Source organism: Pongo pygmaeus, chromosome 6 (assembly GCF_028885625.2).
Source record: "Pongo pygmaeus isolate AG05252 chromosome 6, NHGRI_mPonPyg2-v2.0_pri, whole genome shotgun sequence".
In the NCBI taxonomy this organism is placed as follows: domain Eukaryota; kingdom Metazoa; phylum Chordata; class Mammalia; order Primates; family Hominidae; genus Pongo; species Pongo pygmaeus.
The window spans coordinates 158,271,851-158,290,110 of NC_072379.2; the positions used below are offsets into that span (position 1 = coordinate 158,271,851).

The following is an 18,260-nucleotide window of genomic DNA, read 5'->3' on the forward strand; positions in this document are numbered from 1 at the left end:
CATCTGCACACATGCTGAGCAGAACCACACACCTGCAGCAGTACACCTGAACACCTGCACACCCACTACAGGACACCTGTTCATCTGCACACATGCTGAGCAGAACCACACACCTGCAGCAGTACACCTGAACACCTGCACACCCACTACAGCACACCTGTTCATCTGCACACATGCTGCAGCAGAACCACACACCTGCAGCAGTACACCTGAACACCTGCACACTCACTACAGCACACCTGTTCATCTGCACACATGCTGCAGCAGAACCACACACCTGCAGCAGTACACCTGAACACCTGCACACCCACTACAGGACACCTGTTCATCTGCACACATGCTGCAGCAGAACCACACACCTGCAGCAGTACACCTGAACAGCTGCACACCCACTACAGCACACCTGTTCATCTGCACACATGCTGCAGCAGAACCACACACCTGCAGAAGTACACCTGAACACCTGCACACCCACTACAGCACACCTGTTCATCTGCACACATGCTGCAGCACAGCCATATACCTGCAGCAGTACACCTGAACACCACACACATGCTGCAGCACACCTGTACGCCTGCACACCTGCTGTAGCATACCTGTACATCTGCACAACTGCTGCAGCCTACCTGCACAACCGTACACCTGCGGCAGTACACCTGCACACCTGCTGCAGCACACCTGTACACCACACACAAGCTGCAGCACAGCTGTTCATCCACACACATGCTGCAGCGCACCTGTACACCTGCGGCAGTACACCTGAACACCTGCACATCCACTGCAGCACACCCGTATACCACACACAAGCTGCAGCACAGCTATACACCTACACACCTGCTGCAGCACACTTGTACACTTGCAAGGAGTCAGGACAGTCCCACCGCGTTATTCACATCACAGCGAGCGAGTGCACAGGACAGTGTCTCCCAAGTTGGACTAAGTCCTGACCTGAGTAGGATTTCTTGGAGAAGCCACTGTCTGAGCTGGAGAGGGAATCACACAGCAGTAGTGGCATGGCCTGCACCACGGAGTGAAAGCAGTGAGCTCTGGAGTCCATTCAGCTCCTCCAGTCACAGCCTGGAAATGCTGCTGGGAGAACAATCCCAGTGCCTCCAGGCCTCAGTTCCTCATCTGTGGAATGGGAATAGTTCCTATCTGGCAGCGTTGTGCATTAAATTTAGAATTTCATGTAAAGTGCTTGGAATACAGTAAGCCCTTAACAACAACTATTATTATCATTATAACTAATATTATTAGCACATTCTAGATGTTCAATACATATTAGTGATTTTTGTCAGCAAGGAAACCTGAGACAAGTCTTTACATGCTTTATAACTCAGGTTTCTCCACCTGTAAAACAACAACAACAACAAAAACCTGTCCCACTGTCTCAAAAAGTGCATGGGACCCTAACAAATAATACCTCACTGGCTGTACACTGCATACAGGATGACAGTACGAGGTGGCATTTCTGTGACAGCAAGGCATTCCACATCTAGAAGATGTGATTAGCAAGGATTACTGTGGGGAAGGGAGAAGTTATGTGTGGAAAGAAAAGAAGAGCAAATCAGGACTTAAAAAATTACTGTGGATGAAAGGTGATGGCAAATCAAAAGCAAGGCAGGCACCAAAGGAGGTACTCAGCACAGACACACTGGGACTATGCACAGGGGCCACCTCTTCTGACCATCACAATCCCCAGTGACCTCAGCACAGACACGCTGGGACCACGCACAGGGGCCACCTTCTGTGACCATTTTACCAAACGGGTAAAGCCTGGATTCCTTGGGAACCTACTTTGCCCCAGGAGCTCCGTAGAAGCATCGAATTGTGGTTTACGGAACTGGAGCAACACAAGTGAGGTTAATAGAGGGCTTTGCGCATGAAGCAGAGGATAAGGGCTGATGTCTTGACTGCTCGTGGGAATCCCCTGCTCATGGATGAGTCTTTGGCTGCCCCTTCTGAGCCGTGTCCCCGTATGGTAAAGTGTGGTCATGCAGCACCTTATCCCATGGATGGCTGGGGGATTGAATGAGCTAGTTCATGCAGAGTTCAGCATGGTGCCAGGTGCTCTATAAATGCTCAATATTTTATGCTATTTGGTGTGATATGATGATGAAAGGAATTTTTATAACAGAAGGGATGTGAAAGGTTGTGTAATCCCACAAGTGCAGCCCTCCTTGCCTCCTTGGCACACACCTGCCTCACAGGGGGCCCAGGGAAAGCCCCGCCCTGCACGTCACTCCTCACACACTCCCGTTCTCCCATCAGCATCAGCAGTGGGGGAACGAGGGGCCACAAGACCTGCCTGACCTCCTCCCGTGGTTCCCGGGATGCAAGCACTGGTCGGTGCCACAGGAGGAGGCTGGAACACTCAGAGCTGCGGCTGGGAGCCTGCCTGACCCCGAAGGCTGCTTCCCAGTCAGCTGGGCCTGGACCTGTCCTCCTTCCACGGGCCTGAGCAACCGCAGTTAGAAAACCCACCTGGGCCAGGGGCAGGGGCTCATGCCTGTAATCCCAGCATTTTGGGAGGCTGAGGCAGGTGGATCGCCTGAGGCCAGGAGTCTCTACTAAAAATACAAAAATTGGCCAGGCTGGTGGCGCACATCTGTAGTCCCAGCTACTCTGGAGGCTGAGGCACGAGAATCGCTTGAACCTGGGAGGCGGAGGTTGCAGTGAGCCAAGATTATGCCACTGAACTCCTGGGCAGCGGTTAGTCACTCAGAAAACAGAGGTGAGAACCTCCCAGGGCTTTCCTGTGAAGACAGAGTCAGAGGCTGATGTGAGGGCTTCCCACATGCACAGCCTGCCCACCTCTGCCTGAGCTGTGGACTCTGCAGGCTGAGTTCATTTTAAGCAAAAGGACACAGCAATGGATGGCTGGGGCCCAGAGTGAAATCGGCGAATCTGACGCTTATGAAGCTGAGAGCACCAGGTGCCACAGGAGCGGGTCTTACCCTGTCCCCTCCAGACAGGCCCAGCCACCATGTTCTAATCTGAGGTCAGAAGGAGGAGACAGTGACCTGAGTACCCCATTTACCCTCTCCTCTGGGATTTTCTCCTCAAGATGACAGGGTGAGGAGGGTTTCTGGGTTCTGGTCTGCCACTGCCCTTTGAGATATTTATCTTCAAATATTCATTTCCTTTCCCATTTTAAACTAAAGAGTCTTGACTCATTCCAAATTGCACAGCCTCTGGCATCAAAATAACTTGAACCAAATCACCAAAATAACCTTCCATGGGCAATTTCAGGACGCTTTTTGGCAGGAGGCTGTTTTCTTTTCTTTTCTTTTCTTTTTTTTTTTTTTGAGACAGAGTCTCGCTCTGTTGCCCAGGCTGGAGTGCAGTGGTGCGATCTCGGCTCGCTGCAAGCTCCGCCTCTGGGGTTTGGCTGTTTTCAGAGATTTGTGTGTCTGCCAGAGGGAGGTGGCCGGTGTTTGCAACGTGGCTTTCTGCTTGGAAGGACTGTGGCTCAGCGTCTCAAGAGTCCTGGGCCCTGGATGTCTCATGGGCCTGGTGCTGGGCAGCGGCAAGGGGCTGCCAGCAAGAGCAGCCTCAAGACTGCTCTCAAGACTCAGGCATTGGGAGCACAGGCTGTGACTGTTGTTACCCACACATGCATGTGAGTGTGCAGCCTCTCCAGGGAGAGTGGGTGACCTGGGGGAGTCAAGGCAGGTGGAACAAGCCATCCACTTCTGCGTTGGTGTCGTCCACTCAGAGAACCCGTCCAAGCAGAGGAGATGCTGCTCCCAAGCAGAGAGGTGTGGTCCTGTGGGGGCTGGTGGGGGCAGAAAACATTTCTTCAAGACACTGGCAGTTACTGGAGGAAGGTGAGAGGTAAACGTCATTGTATTTTTAAAAACACTGTAGACTTTGAGAGCTTTGTGTGCTCATTTACTTTTCCTTAGGTTGAGACTGAAAACGTCAACACAGGAGGCTGGTCTCGTCCATCTTCTCAAAGGTCATCCTTGAGGGAAATGGGAAACTCAGACCAACCGTGTTTTAAGAAGTGTCCTTTAGTATAAGTCAGGGCAGGCACCGCGGCTCCACGCTCACTTTCGAGGGTGCTGGCGGGTGTGGCTGGGGCTCACTCTCACTGCCGGAAGTGAGGAGCCGCTCCACCTCGCTCAGGGGAGATTTTTAAAAATAGTCTTATTTCTCACAGAAATAACCACTTCCCTGGGCTGAAAACTCCCCTGGAGTCTGTCAGTGCAGAGCAGTGCTGGGCTCAGGATCCGAGATGGGAACGAGGAGCTGTTCTACCCACAACAAGCAGGTGCCCACAGCATCCCTGGGTCCGGACATGGGAGGCCCCACAGCGTCCCGGGGTCCAGACATGGGAGGCCCCGCAGCGTCCCTGGGTCCGGAGAGGGGAGAGGCCCCGCAGGGACCCTGAGTCTTCTGAACAATGGCCACCCCGTGCCCGGTGCTGACGGGCGCCCCTTGTGACTCCCTCTTTCAGGGCTGGTGGTCATGTCTGGGTGATGGAAAGGGAGCAGGAAGCTGAAGGGTAGGATGGGGAACGGGCTCACATCTGTGATGGGAAAGTCTGCCTTGACCTCTCAAGGAAAGACTCAATTTTTAGGGGAAAGATTTCCAAATCATTTAAGAGGCCCCAAGAGGAGAGATGCAGAGGAGGGGATGGTCTCTCACTGCAGCCCTGGTCTCATTTTCCACAGGGGAGGCTCCTCCCCTCTGCTCCATCCCCAGGGGAGCCAGGGCCTCGCCTCTGCCATCTGGGATGTGAAACCTGTGGCTTCATTTCCAGACTCAGCAGAGGAAGAGGCCATGGGGTCTCTGATGAGCACGTGGAATCTTGCCCCTTAAATCTTGCTGTCCGAGGAATGGGGACATCATTTAGACACAGGCCAGAGAGTGCCCAAGGCCCATGGAAAGTTGAGCCCATGGCTGCTTCTGACATCAGCCACTAGCTAAGCTCAGCCCTCAGGAGCCCTTGGAGCCCCTGACCCGTCAGCCAGGGCTGGCACTCAGGAACCAGAGCTGCTGGGAGGCTCAGGCCGTGGCCACGTGCACAGGCACCGCTCTCCCTGGGGGAGCAGCAGAGACATCCTTGGGTGGCTCCTGTTCCTCCTCTGAATAAGGGCTGGTTTCCCAGAGAAGAGTGTGCACTGCTGTTACCCCAAGTGAGCCTGCGGTGATAATTGCAGTGTGATTTCACAGCTTCTTTGCAGGGTGGCATCCAGCTCTGGTGGTGACGTTTTAAAGAGGAAGATCCTGCGTGTACACGGCTGTGAGGCAGACAGCCCGTAATCAGTGCGACTCCATCCTGTGCTACACGCCTTATTTTAAGCCACGTGTTTCCTTTGTAGTGTGTCCAAGTTAGAGGGATAACTTATTTTCTTTTAAAATCCAAACATGACATTTCTGAAGTACAGAAACAGTCAGAGACATTTGGAGCTTTTTATCCCATTGAGACCTAGTTCATGCATAGAGCTTAGGATTAAAAAAGGCAACTGACCTAGGAAGTGGGGGCCTTTGCTTTGCTAGCAAATATTCGTAATTTGCTTTAAAACATGTGCCTGGCAGATCTCCTGAACCTAGTCCTAAGGAGACATCAGACAGACCCCAGCAGAGCCACTTCGTGAAATGAGAGGGCCGAGGTCTCTGAGGGCATCACGGCCACAGAGATGGAGAGGGGCTGGGGAGAGTCCCAGATTAAAGCCAGGGAGCCATCATAACCACACACAGCGCGCTATCCTGGCTTGGAGTCTATGAAATCGGAGCCGAGACAGCAAATCAGATGACAGCGTTAGTGAAAATGGGACATTTCCTAAATTTGATGACACTACTGAAGAGATTTAAGAGACCAGCCCTGCTTTTAGGGGATTCTCTAACATTTAAGGGGTGAAAAGGCATGTGTGCAACCCACCCTCAAGTGACTGTGTGCTGCACACACCCAGTGTGAGGGCCGGGCAAACGCTCACAGCCGGTGACGGGGCTCACAGTCGGGGAACCTGGCCCTGTTCTTGCAACTAACTTCAAAACAGCTTCTAAGAAAGATACAGCAAAGAGAATGTGACAACTGAGTTTCCTCTTTGTACTGACAAAGTCTGGGGTTCAAAGGCAAAGCTCGTATAAATTTAAGTGGTTTTTTTAGTACTTAAAATTTGATTTTTGTAAATATAAAACCAATATATTCTTATTTTTGAAAAAGCAGAAAATAGAGCAAAAGGACTATTAAGAGGGGGAATAGGAGTGTCACCAGGAGCCCCAGGCTCAAGGCCCTGCTGTTCTGCCCCCTTGGCCGCTATCCTGCCCACAATGGTCTCCAAGAGCCCGTGCTCCTATCCAGGTTCCAAATCACACGGATGTGACAGTTGGTGCCGACCTGACAGGCAGTAGGTGAATTCCTTCAAAACTCTTCCTTCTCTCTCTTTCTTTTTTTAAGTCTTTAACAGACCTCCCTAGAACCCTGAAATTTGGGTTTCCACACTTTCTTTAATTCAGTTGTTTCTTAGGACCATAAATGCTGAGTCCTGGAGCATGTGCTGTGTGTCCTGGAGGGGCCAGTGTGGTGTGTGGTGTATGATCTGGAGGCTCCCGGGGGGCTCTTGGCAACAAGCTGCAGGGCGCACACCTTCTTGGAAGCAGTGCCCCCGCCCCAACCACCTGTGGGGCCCAAGAGCCAGCTGCTGGGTGCCCAAGCTGAACATCTGCCGCCCACATACAGACCTCTCCTTAAGGGGAGCAGCAGGGAGGCTGGACCCTTCCCCAGAGCACAACGCCGGGGATCCCACCCAAGGCTGCTGAGCCCAAAGACAGACCTCCTATCCATCGAGACCGGGAGAGTTTCAACCCCTGCCCGGGGCCACACACTCCTTCATGCGGAACCTGGTGTGCAGACCCTGCTGCCTTGGATGGTCCGTCCTCCAAGGCTGTACCTCCCCTCCTCCGGCATTGGCCAGCTCCACGCCCAGAAGCGCCTGGTGCACCACTGTGTTTCCTACAGGTCCGCTGTCCCGTGCTGCACATCATCCTGGTGTGCTGCACATCATCCTGGTGTGCTGCACATCATCCTGGTGTGCTGCACATCATCCTGGTGTGCTGCACATCATCCTGGTGTGCTGCACATCATCCTGGTGTGCTGCACATCATCCTGGTGTGCTGCACATCATCCTGGTGTGCTGCACATCATCCTGGTGTGCTGCACATCATCCTGGTGTGCTGCACATCATCCTGGTGTGCTGCACATCATCCTGGTGTGCTGCACATCATCCTGGTGTGCTCCTCCATCCTTCCACCTTCCTGATCACGTGGACCTCTAATTCCTTCACCTTCATCTCCCTCCCATTAGGAGAATCTTCCCTAGCGGATTCCTTTAGAACTTAAAGAACTTGGAGACCTAATCGCCGTCCCTAGGCACCAGCATATCCGTGCATTTCCTTTTTAACCGCCTTCCCTGGTTCTGTGTCTCCTTTGGCCCTGAAAAGACTCATTCATTTATTTGGAAAGTATTAAGCATCACATGCACAGGTTAAAACTAAACAGCAGAAAAGTGCTCATAATCCTGTCTGGTTGTGCCAGGTGACTGCTGAATGATTTCTGCCTGTGGCCAGATTTCTGCCCCTGCCTGAGGTCTGTCTCGTGGGCCCTGCAGCAGCCACAGGCCCAGCTCTCATCCTGACCCACCTCGGGATGCTTCCGCAGTACTGTGCCCATGGCCGAGCCCACCCTGTCCGTGGCCGCCTTGCTGTCCCCGTTCCCATCACTCAAGCCAATGCCCTCGGGGCTGGCACCGAGCTTGGCACCTGCTGGGCCTGAGGACCATGAGGGGAGGCTTCCTTCAGAAATGCTGCTGCTTTCAGAGGTGATTTGGGGCAGGCTGCTCTGGGGGTCTCTGCCAGGCTCCTCCTGGCACCCTGGGAGGCTGGTGTGTCCTTGCAGGGTTGTAGGAGGGTTGGCAGGATGATCAGATGGTGCCTCCCACAAAGGCATCTGCAGTGCCAGCTGCTGTGATCTTTGTCACCAGGGATAGGAGCCCTGGGGAGTGAAGTTTGCCATCAGTGGGAACGAGTCACCGCGGTGGCCTGAGTGCTGGAGGAGGGCAGAGGCTTATTTTTAGGGATGTGGCGTAACTCGGAAGAAATGTGTGCACTTGAAGCATGGGAAGGCCGAAATGCCAAACAGTTCTCTTGGCTAAATTTAGCAGACGTGCTCTTTATGTAAGAACGGAGTTAACAAGTATGTAACACGGAAGACTTACGGGAGCCGGCCACCTCGCGTGCCCACCACGGTGTGCTGCTGGGTCCATTCCCGGGAACGCCACACTCCACCCTGGCCACCTCCACCACAGAAGCAACGGCAGAGCTGTGAGTGCCCAGGGTCTTAGAGATTCGACTGCGTTGCCTCTGCCTGACCCTGACTCAAAGAGGGAAGCCCCCACTCAGTGCTCTTTCATCGGTGCCCAAGATGAAATCCAAATCACCAAGGAGAATTCCCACTCCCTTTGACCTTTTGACACAAAGTGTGCTTTTCAGTGTCTTGTTTCAAGAAACAGGCTTGAAGAGGCACCTTTCAGAAGCTGAGCAGCAATTGTAGCCAGTTGGGACACACAGACTGAAATTTCTGGGTCTGATCCCAGGAGTGGGACAAGGCGGGCACAGGGCTTTGTGCAAAGTCACTCAGCCATCAGTGAGTGACAGCTGGGCGGGTTCTCAGGCCTGGACTGCTGAGGCCAAGGCTTCTGGCCTCTCGTGTAAGGATTCCAGGCTCTGACTCCAACTGGTACCAGCTGGGAACATGCTGGAAAGGCAGGGTCTCAGCCCCCATACAGACCCACTGGGCCAGAGCCCACACCACGATGAGTCCCACGAGCTCCTCCGTGGCCTCTTGGAAGCCTGAGCCCTGCCGGGGTAAGCGGAATCCCCAGCCTCACACCAGCCCGGCTGCTGCCGCTCCCGTCCTCTGCCTGAGCCATTCTGTGTTCCACGCAGTGGGAACCCCGGCCCCCACCCATCAGCACAGAAGGGTTGTGATGGGATGAAGGGCAGGGCAGGGCCGGGCGATCGGGCCCCAGCACATGGCTCCGGGAGCCTTCCACGCTTGGTGATCCCGAGCCCTCAGTCTGCTGGTGGTGTTGCTCGAGAACTGTGGCTTACGGCGAAGTGCGGGTGGGCAGGCGGAGAGGAGCAGCTGTGGAGGGCAAGGGCTGGGGCCGTTGCTCCTTGATACACTGTGGATAAAACCCTTTACTCAGTGAAGACCTAAGACTCCCCCAGGCCTGAAAGCTGGTCTTGGCGGGAGGAGGACACAGATGGGAAGACCTTAGATAGGGAGACTGATCCCTGGCTGGTGTATCTGCTTCCGGATCTGATTGCAGCAGGTGAGACCCCAAATAAAGGCCAAGGCCCGTACAGACCCTCGGGCTCCGGGTTCAGATGAGATGCAGCTGCTCAGCAGCGCCCGGGGCTGCCCTAGAGCCCTCTGGTCCCCAGAGCCCTTCTCCTCCCAGGGGCTCCCACACCCACATCTCTGCTGATTCCCTCACACATGTAGCCAAGTCTGTGGCTTCTGTGGAGGCTAATTTTTTTTCTCGAATTTAATTAATTTTGAAAACAATAAACAATAATGATTGCACACACAACACCCAGGGCAGACTTTGGCCCTGTGCAAGCAGGAAACACAACTAAAAATGTGAATCTGGGAAGCAAGTGGGCCTGATGGGACGAAGCGTGAGCTCCGGGCAGGAGAAACTCTGTTCAGTTCAGCTCCCAGGCAGCCCTGCACTTGCCGGCGGGCAGAGCCAGCCCAGGGCTGTGCATGTCCACCCGTGGCTGCCTGGGGCCTGTTCTGGCGCTTGCAGCCTCCAGAACCGCCTGTGCTATGTGCCGTCGCTTCATCTTGGAAGCGAGTCCCTAAACCCACCAAGTATTCCAAGTATTCAACGAGCAGAAACTGCAACAGGAAGAAAAATTATTCATTTTGGTTTTGTGCCATCCTTTTCTTTGCTTTCTCACTTTAAAATATTTTGACTTTCTAATCCCTTAGCAGTGAATATGCACTTATAATATTTGCAGAATCTCTGAAATGTTTAATTAAGAAGAAAAATAGTTCTTCAGACTAAACAGCAAAGCATCAGGGGATCACAGAGCCACTATTCTCACGCAGGCAGGGTTTAGTTATGGGCCTTGATGAAGGACCAATGGACCCAGAAGAGCTTGCCACGTGTCCCTGGGATGCCTCGCAGGGTGTGCCCAGGAGGACACAGGAGATAAGGAGCTTGGGCATGACTCTGTGGGCTGACACTGCCACAGCAGGCGGCGGCTGTCACTGCCTCCCAGATCCACGTCACTCTTTATAACCCAGGGGGGCTCAGAACGGAGGTTCTCAGGGAATGCTTATTCATGGAGTGAATAAAGGAAGGAGAGAATGAACGACGGAGCCTGCACATACGGGGCTCTGGGTGACGCTGCTGGGGGGCTTGGTCTCTGCTCTTCACCAGCACCTCTGTCCTAATGTCTCCCAGGCACAGCTGCCGGCCAGGTGCAGATGAAGATGAAGACTCAGAGGTGGTGCCTCCAACACACTGGGGATCCCACCTGGACCTTGAAATCCCCCCCAGGCCACAGAAGGCCCAGAGACCCCTGGCCGCTCCCTTTCCTATGGAAGCCTGGGGCAGATGGTATTGTCACTGCTGTGATTTCACACACCAGAGCCAGCTGTCAGCCATGGTGTGTGATGACAGAGGCTACAATGTTCCCCCTCTCCCTGGCTGAGCTGGGTGCAGCCATGCGCCCCAGGACCCTCCCTGAGGACCTTCCTCAAGGGCTCACAGCCATGCGCGCCAGAGCTGGGCCCCCAACACTCAACTCAGTCTTCTTTCAACTCCACTGGATGCCATGGGGGACAGTGCATCTTAGACGGGCCCACAGGTCAATGTGGTCCCCAGCCGGGCGGCTCCTGCAGGTGCCTTCAACCCACTCAGCGAGGGCGGTAGGACCAGGAGCTGTCCCGACCAGATGGCAACAAGCAGACTGCATGGGAATCAGACTACTGGGGCCTGGCTGTGGCTGCTCACCAGTGGGGAGCACACCTCACCACTCCCCTAAGCCTCAGCTTCTCCATCCATGCAGTGAGTTGTTTTCAAGCCTAACTGAAGTAACACAATGACAGTGGGCTCACAGTAACACCCGCCAATGTCAGCCACTACCACCTTATCCGCTGGCCATGTGATATGGTTTTCCTGTGTCCCCACCCACATCTCATCTTGAATTGTAGCTTCCGTAATTCCAACGTGTTGTGGGAGGGACACAGTGGGAGGTAATTGAATCATGCAGGCGGTTCCCCCGACTGTTCCTGTGGTAGTGAACGGGTCTCACGGGATCTGACGAGGCGGTTCCCCCCGACTGTTCCTGTGGTAGTGAATGGGTCTCACAAGATCTGATGGTTTGATAAGGGGTTTCCCTTTTCGCTTGGCTCTGATTCTCTCTTTCGCCTGCTGCCATGTAAGACATGCCTTTCACCTTCTGCCATGATTGTGAGGCCTCCTCAGCCACACGGAACTGTGAGTCCATCAAAGCTCTGTTTCTTATAAATTACCCAGTCTCAGATACGTCTTTATCAGCAGTGTGAAAATGACCCATATACCATGGGTCAGGAGTTTTACCTTCTAATCGTTGGGATATTGGTTACTGTATAAGATACTTCCTTTCCTAGGGTTTAATAATTTGGTGGAGAAAGAACTGGCTTAGAGTTGTGAATCTTACAGAAGTGAGCAAAGGAAGCCTCTGTGAGAAAGTTTGGCTCATTCTCCCAAGAGGCAGCCAGGCAGCATTGCCACCATCCCCTGGGGGCCCAGAGGGCAGAAGCCACACCTCCAGGAGGGGCAGGCGGAGCAGGGTCAGGGCAGGAGGTGATCGGCCCACAAGCTGGCCACACCTCCAGGAGGGGCAGACGGAGCAGAGTCAGGGCAGGAGGTGATCGGCCCACAGGCTGATGCTTTCGCCTGGAATGCTGTGGGCTTGTAGGAGAACATTTGCATGTGGGGAGCCCGATACTTCCCGGGGCTCCTTAGAGCAGCCTCCAATGCATCCCCTGCCACCTGCCTCGCCCTGTGCAGGGAGCACACTCTGCACACACCTCTGGCTGCGGGTTGGTACGGCGCCCCCCACCCACCGGTGCTGCCAGGGCTGCTGGGAAGGATGGAGGTCTGTCTGGTGATAAACCACAGGTAGACGTAGCGCAGAGTGAGCCCTCAGGAGAAGCAGCCACCTGAGGCAGAGCTGGGGAAGTTTGCACGGATGGACTGGAGCAGAGCTTAAGGCCACACATCCCACACTCGGGAGAAACATCTTCATTACTGAAAGATAGCCCTGCAGAAGGGTTCACAGTGGACATAACACCCGAGAGCTCCAGATCACTGCAGCAAGTTTGTGCAGCCCGGATGGGGGGGTCCCCAACTCATCCTGGGACCCCTGCTCCCAGACGCCTCTTGGTGGCGGACAAGCTGGATCTCTTAGCTTGAAAAGACACTCTAATGTGGTCACATCTTCTGCTGCAGGCTCAGGGCTCAGGAAACCATGGCACTGACTTCTCAATGCCCCAGAATGTGGCAAAATCTTAAATGGGACAAGAAATCCAAATGCGGAAAGGGCGTGCTCTCCAGGACCCATCTGAAAAGTAACTTTCAGGCAGGTGGGGCCACTCTCGGGTTCTCCTCACCATCTCCCAGACACGCACACAGCAGGCCAAGAAAACCAGCCTTTCCCTGCCTGCAAAATGACGGAACAATCAAACAATCCCAAGTGTCGGCAGGGACTTTCCTTAACTTGGAAAGCGGGAAGTAGCGTTGGTACTTAGAGGATTATTTAGGGGAAAAATCTACATAATTCTTGCAGGGCAGGAGGGGGCTGCTGGTGCAGTGTTAGGAAGTGGAACCTCACCACCGTAGCACCACACAGGAGCCTACCTTGCTCTCATCCTCCGGGTCGCTGTAGCCACAGGCATCGACGAAATCTGGGAATGTCTCCGACCATCCGTCACTCGTACAGTTTTTGCTTATGTTTCCTGGAAAGTGAAGTTCAGATATTTTATCTGGAAGTCCATGAAAACTGGCCTTAGAAGGAACCTTAGTCCGTGCTGAGCCCGTGCTCTCTTAAAATGCTTCCCACACCTAGGGGTAGCTAGGAGACAGGACTGCCACTCAAAAAGCCTTCCTTGGTCTCCTAGTCCATGTGACCTGGCCAGCAGGTTACCTCTTGGGGCTGGCGGGACCTGAGATATGAGTGAATGCACTGTGTCATAAGTCCTAATTACCGCAACTGTAAGTGTAGTTCTTTTGGGGCAGAATGAAAATTCTTAACAGACTCTTAGGTTCTGCCACCATAAGTGATATTTATAGCCAAGCCCTGGCCGTCCTGGAGCCAGGTGCCCGGCCTGCCCCAGTTCCTGACAGCACCCTCCCTCCTCCCGGCCAGGCCCTCACCACCGATGGTGACCGGGTACCCCGCCTGCTCCAGTTCCGGACAGCACCCTCCCTCCTCCTGGCCAGCACCCTCGCCACTGACGGTGACAAGGTGTCCCGCCTGCTCCAGTTCCCGACAGCACCCTCCCTCCTCCCGGCCAGCACCCTTGCCACTGACGGTGACCAGATGCCCCGCCTGCTCCAGTTCCCGACAGCACTATGGTGACAAGGTGTCCCGCCTGCTCCAGTTCCCGACAGCACCCTCCTTCCTCCTGGCCAGCACCCTTTCCACTGATGGTGACCAGGTGCCCGGCCCAGTTCCTGACAGCACCCTCCCTCCTCCCGGAAGCACCCTCCCTCCTCCCAGCAACGCCCTCCCTCCTCCCAGCCAGGCCCTCACCACTGACGGTGACCGGGTACTCCGCCTGCTCCAGTTCCTGACAGCACCCTCCCTCCTCCTGACAGCACCCTTCCTCCTCCCGACGGCACCCTCCCTTCTCCCAACAGCACCCTCCCTCCTCCCGACAGCACCCTCCCTCCTCCTGACAGCACCCTCCATCTTCCCAGCCAGGCCCTCACCGCCACCAGTGACTGGGTGCCTGCCCTGCTCCATTCCTGACAGCACCCTCCCTCCTCCCAACAGCACCCTCCCTCCTCCTGACAGCACCCTCCCTCCTTCCAGCCAGGCCCTCACCACCGACGATGACAGTGCCCCGCCCAGTTCATGACAGCACCCTCCCTCCTCCCGGCCAGCACCCTCGCCACCAATGGTGACCGGGTGCCCAGCCTGCGCAGTTCCTGACAGCACCCTCCCTCCTCCCGGCCAGCACCCTCGCCACCAATGGTGACCGGGTGCCCAGCCTGCGCAGTTCCTGACAGCACCCTCCCTCCTCCCGGCCAGGCCCTCACCACCAATCGTGACCCAGTAGGGCAGGCTCCATTTGGCCACTGGTGTTGGAAGAAAGGATGGCGGAATTACAGTTTAATTGTGGGAAACCAAGGCAGTTGTTCCCTTACAATCTCATCTTTTGCTCCTAGGAACTAAAATCATATGTAAGCTCAGAAATTCAATGTTCCTTTTATTTGTGTGTGTCCTTAGCAGATGGCCACACAGAACAGTAAGTGATAAAGCTCTCGAAGGTGTCCGAGCCGTAAGAATAAAACAAGGCACTGAATGCCGTGCCAGCCTTGCCCCAGGCATGGCTGCATGGTGTCAGGATCACCCCCACAGCAGAGCCCAGGAGGCCAGACCCCTCCATGCACTCCCGGCGCAGCCAGAACGGAGCCCCTGTCTTCCTGCCTGGGAAAATATTTAGCAAATATTTTCACTCCCATGACTTTTTAATTTCAAGACAACCCTGCAAGACAGACTTGGTGGGCGCTGCTGTTCCCATTTTACAGGAAGGGAAAACAAGGCTTTGAAGACTCAGTAGTTTCTGAGTGGGGTGCGTGCATGATTCTTGTCCTGCAGTGATGAGAGGCAGAGAGAGGGCTGGGCCAGGCTCTGGCTGTACTGGGGAGGAGTGGGGTGGGAGACTGGTCTCAGCAAGGCCACAGGGCCAGCCCTGCCCACTGGCACCCCGACACCATCACCAACCAGGGGCTCTGACTACAAGGCCCACAACTCACACAGGGAGCCCCAGCGGGGTCTGGGGGCCTCTTAGCTGCAGAAACCCCGTACACGGTAGAGGCAAAACAGAGCCCTAAAGCAGGCAAGACTCCTAGAGACCTGGTCCCACAGCCCCATTGTGCAGACAAGGAGACAGGTCCACAAAGATAAATGATGTGCCCACCACAGACTCAGGAACAGCACTCATAATAGTTATTATAATAATACTAGTTATGTGGTATGGCTGCTACGACTCACTGAGCCCTCAGGAACACCGGGCTCTGTGCTTGCATCAGCCCAGTTAATCCTGACACCACAGGAGGCAGCTCTCCAATTAATCTCAGAGATGAGATGGCCAAGGCTGAGGAAGTCGTGTCACTTGTCCAAAGTCACACTGGTGAGTGATGGGCCAAGCACCACACCTGACAGCCTGGCTCTCACCTGAGCAGGGCACCTGCAGGCCCCTATCCTGAGCCTGGAAGCCAGGACCTCGGTGGGAGCTGAGCCTGTCACTCATCCTCTGCGAGGTGCAGCCTTTTATCCTTCCTACAGGAGATCAGTGTTTACCAATGCAAAGAAGATGCTGAAATAAAACTCCACAAACTAAGTCAGTAAGTCATTCTATGAAGCGCAGATTCCCTCACAGGTTCTTTATCCTTTCTGACTTCTCACTCCTGAGACACATGGGGCAGATGTGGAAGGACAGGAAATGACTGAGGTGGCAACTTGCAGAGAGAGGCGGGGGAGGGGCAGAGAGAGGCGGGGGAGGGGCAGAGAAAGGTTGTGGGGGGCGGGGGCACGCTCTCGCCCACTTGCAGGATGACGAATACTTGAAGGTCTCCCTTAGGGCTTCAGTGCTTCTCAGCGACTATTCCAAGCCCCACGAGCCTACATCATCCTCCACTGGGGGATGTGCTCATGCCCCTTTAAAGGCTCAGAACCACACCTGGCCCTACACCTGTGCTGGATGGGTGGCTGAGCTGCTGCCCTGGGTCTGGCTAAAACAGTGCCATGCAGAATTGGCAGGTGAGCACCAGGAGCAACTGGAAACACAGAAAGAAAGTCAAGGGAGAAAGGTCGGCACACAGCTGTCAGAGCGGCCTCCTGGGCCCTGAGCATGGGGCATGAACAGCAGCTGCTCTTAGAAGGCTGTCCTCCCGGTGATGAGTCCTCGTGCCTCTCACCCCGGCTCCCTGCTTCCTTTGTTGCCCTCTATGCAGAGAGTTGGCTCATTGCCTCCTGGAGGGGATGGGGGCAGGAAATGTCTGAAGCACCTAATCCTCACAGCTTTCCCCAAGCAGCAGTGGTGAAGTCCAGCCCGGGTGGGAAGAGGACTTGCATCCCGGGTCCCGCTGCTGCAGGGCAGGGTTAGGACCTGGGGAAGGAGCTGCCCACTGCTTCTGGAACTGCTGCAGGGCAGGGTTAGGACCTGAAGGAGCTGCCCGCTGCTTCTGGAACCGCTGCAGGGCAGGGTTAGGACCTGGGGAAGGAGCTGCCCACTGCTTCTGGAACTGCTGCAGGGCAGGGGTTAGGACCTGGAGAAGGAGCTGCCCACTGCTTCTGGACAGGGCCCAGGGTCCCGCCTGGCACAGAGACACAGGGCGCCAGTGTACTGGTCACTGTGACGATGCACAGTGCCGGGCACACGTGACGATGCCCAGAGGCCACCTGCTTAGCGTAGGACAGACAGCCCCCAAACCTCTCACCTGCTGGAAGGATGAGAAATCAAAAGAGAAAACGTTTCATTAGAATGGTGACTTATTTCTGGAACATCTGGGTTTGTGGGCAGAAATGATTCCACGTGTGTTCTATGACCCAGCTTTCCTTACAGATCATGGGAGGAGCAGCCATCACATGTGTAGAGTGTTCTGTAGACCACCGAGCACCATGCAGACGCAAGCCTGACTTTCATTTCATTCTAAGACTCTACAGTTATCCTGCTGAATTTAGTCTCTGAAGCCTCAGCCTCTGTGGTACGATGCCAGGTGGCTTCACCCCAGCCCTGCTCGGCCCCCAGTCGCATCCACATCTCTTTAAGTATTTGCAAAGGATGCCCATTTAATGCCCCAGAGATGAATTCCATGCAGACATTCCATGGGGACCATCTGTCCACAGTTTGTGCATGTCCTCGCATAGCTCATGTTTTTGTGATCAGTTGAAAAAGTAGAAGCATATTTCCCCTGCATTTCAGATCATCTAGCTGCGACTACTCAAGTGCCCAGACTTGGGGAAACACCACGTTTCCTCACAATAGCAAGGTGGTGTCATGCTGCCTGCTTGGAAAAAAGGTGGAATAAGCATTTAACCCAAAACCAACTGGGAGTTTTCATTCTCACAGGGGGCGGCAGGATGCTTCCAGGCAGGGCTAGAGCTTCTGTCTGGCAGAGGCTGGACTGGATTCTGGTGTTTGCTAATGTGCAAACTACCAGGCTGCTAGGTGCTTTCTGGAAGCCTCAGAACCATGCCATTGACTAGGAAAAGCCAGAGTCCATAACAATTCCCTCCAGATCGCCAGGAGAATGGATGCAGCCCAAGCTGCTCAGTACAGATGCTACTGATTGGAGGGAACAGTTCTTAAAGTTCAGGTCATCTAAAGTGACTTAGGTTCTAACTCAGGGGTGGGCAATGATGCTAACGCAAGCATGGTCCCTACCTTCAGGCTGCTTTCCTGGCAACTTGGGGTGAGAAAGTCAAAATCTTCTTTTCGGAATCTCCTTCTCCTCTGTCCCAATCTCTTTTCCAAAACTCTGCTTTAAAACACTACAGCATTATTACTTCCCAAAGTCTTTACCTTTTAACCTCTGTCCAAGATAAAAGCAAATTCTCCATAGTGCTCCAAAGTATTATGCTTTCTGTTTCGAGATGTTTCTTATGTTTTCTATTTTTCTGAATAGATTTCTTCACACTATGAAAATCTGAATCACTCACAAAAACAAACAAAACCCTTCTCTCAGAATTCAGCCAAGAGATATTTGCAGCACCGCATACGGAGCATGCCCTGGGTGCAGAGGAGGAGCCTGGAAGCCCAGAGAAACTGCAAATTCCAGGCAGCATCAAACCTGTGAGGTGACAGGGAGGTCGGGGGGAGGGGGTTCGATAAACTAGGTGTGTCCTGGGGCCTCTGCCCTGAGCATGGAGGCTCTGGGTGCCACACTTCCCACTTCCCAGAAACTTCCAGAGCATGCTCTCTGGGGCTCACAGGGCGACTCAGCGGGAGGAGGGGAGCCT

At 54.4% G+C, this 18,260-nt stretch overlaps 1 protein-coding gene across 3 annotated transcripts in view; it reads right to left on the reverse strand.

Annotated features, from left to right (window-relative positions):
- Positions 1 to 18,260, reverse strand: part of VIPR2 (vasoactive intestinal peptide receptor 2) — a 113,786-nt gene that overhangs the window by 59,821 nt on the left and 35,705 nt on the right. For 2 of the 3 annotated variants that reach the window (XM_054495225.2, XM_054495224.2), the window contains exon 4: positions 12,929 to 13,026. In XM_054495225.2, coding sequence (XP_054351200.1) covers positions 12,929 to 13,026 — 98 coding nt within the window. Of the gene's footprint in view, positions 1 to 7,650; positions 8,018 to 12,928; positions 13,027 to 18,260 lie in introns of those variants that run through there. The other variant, XM_054495226.1, reaches the window with a different exon arrangement.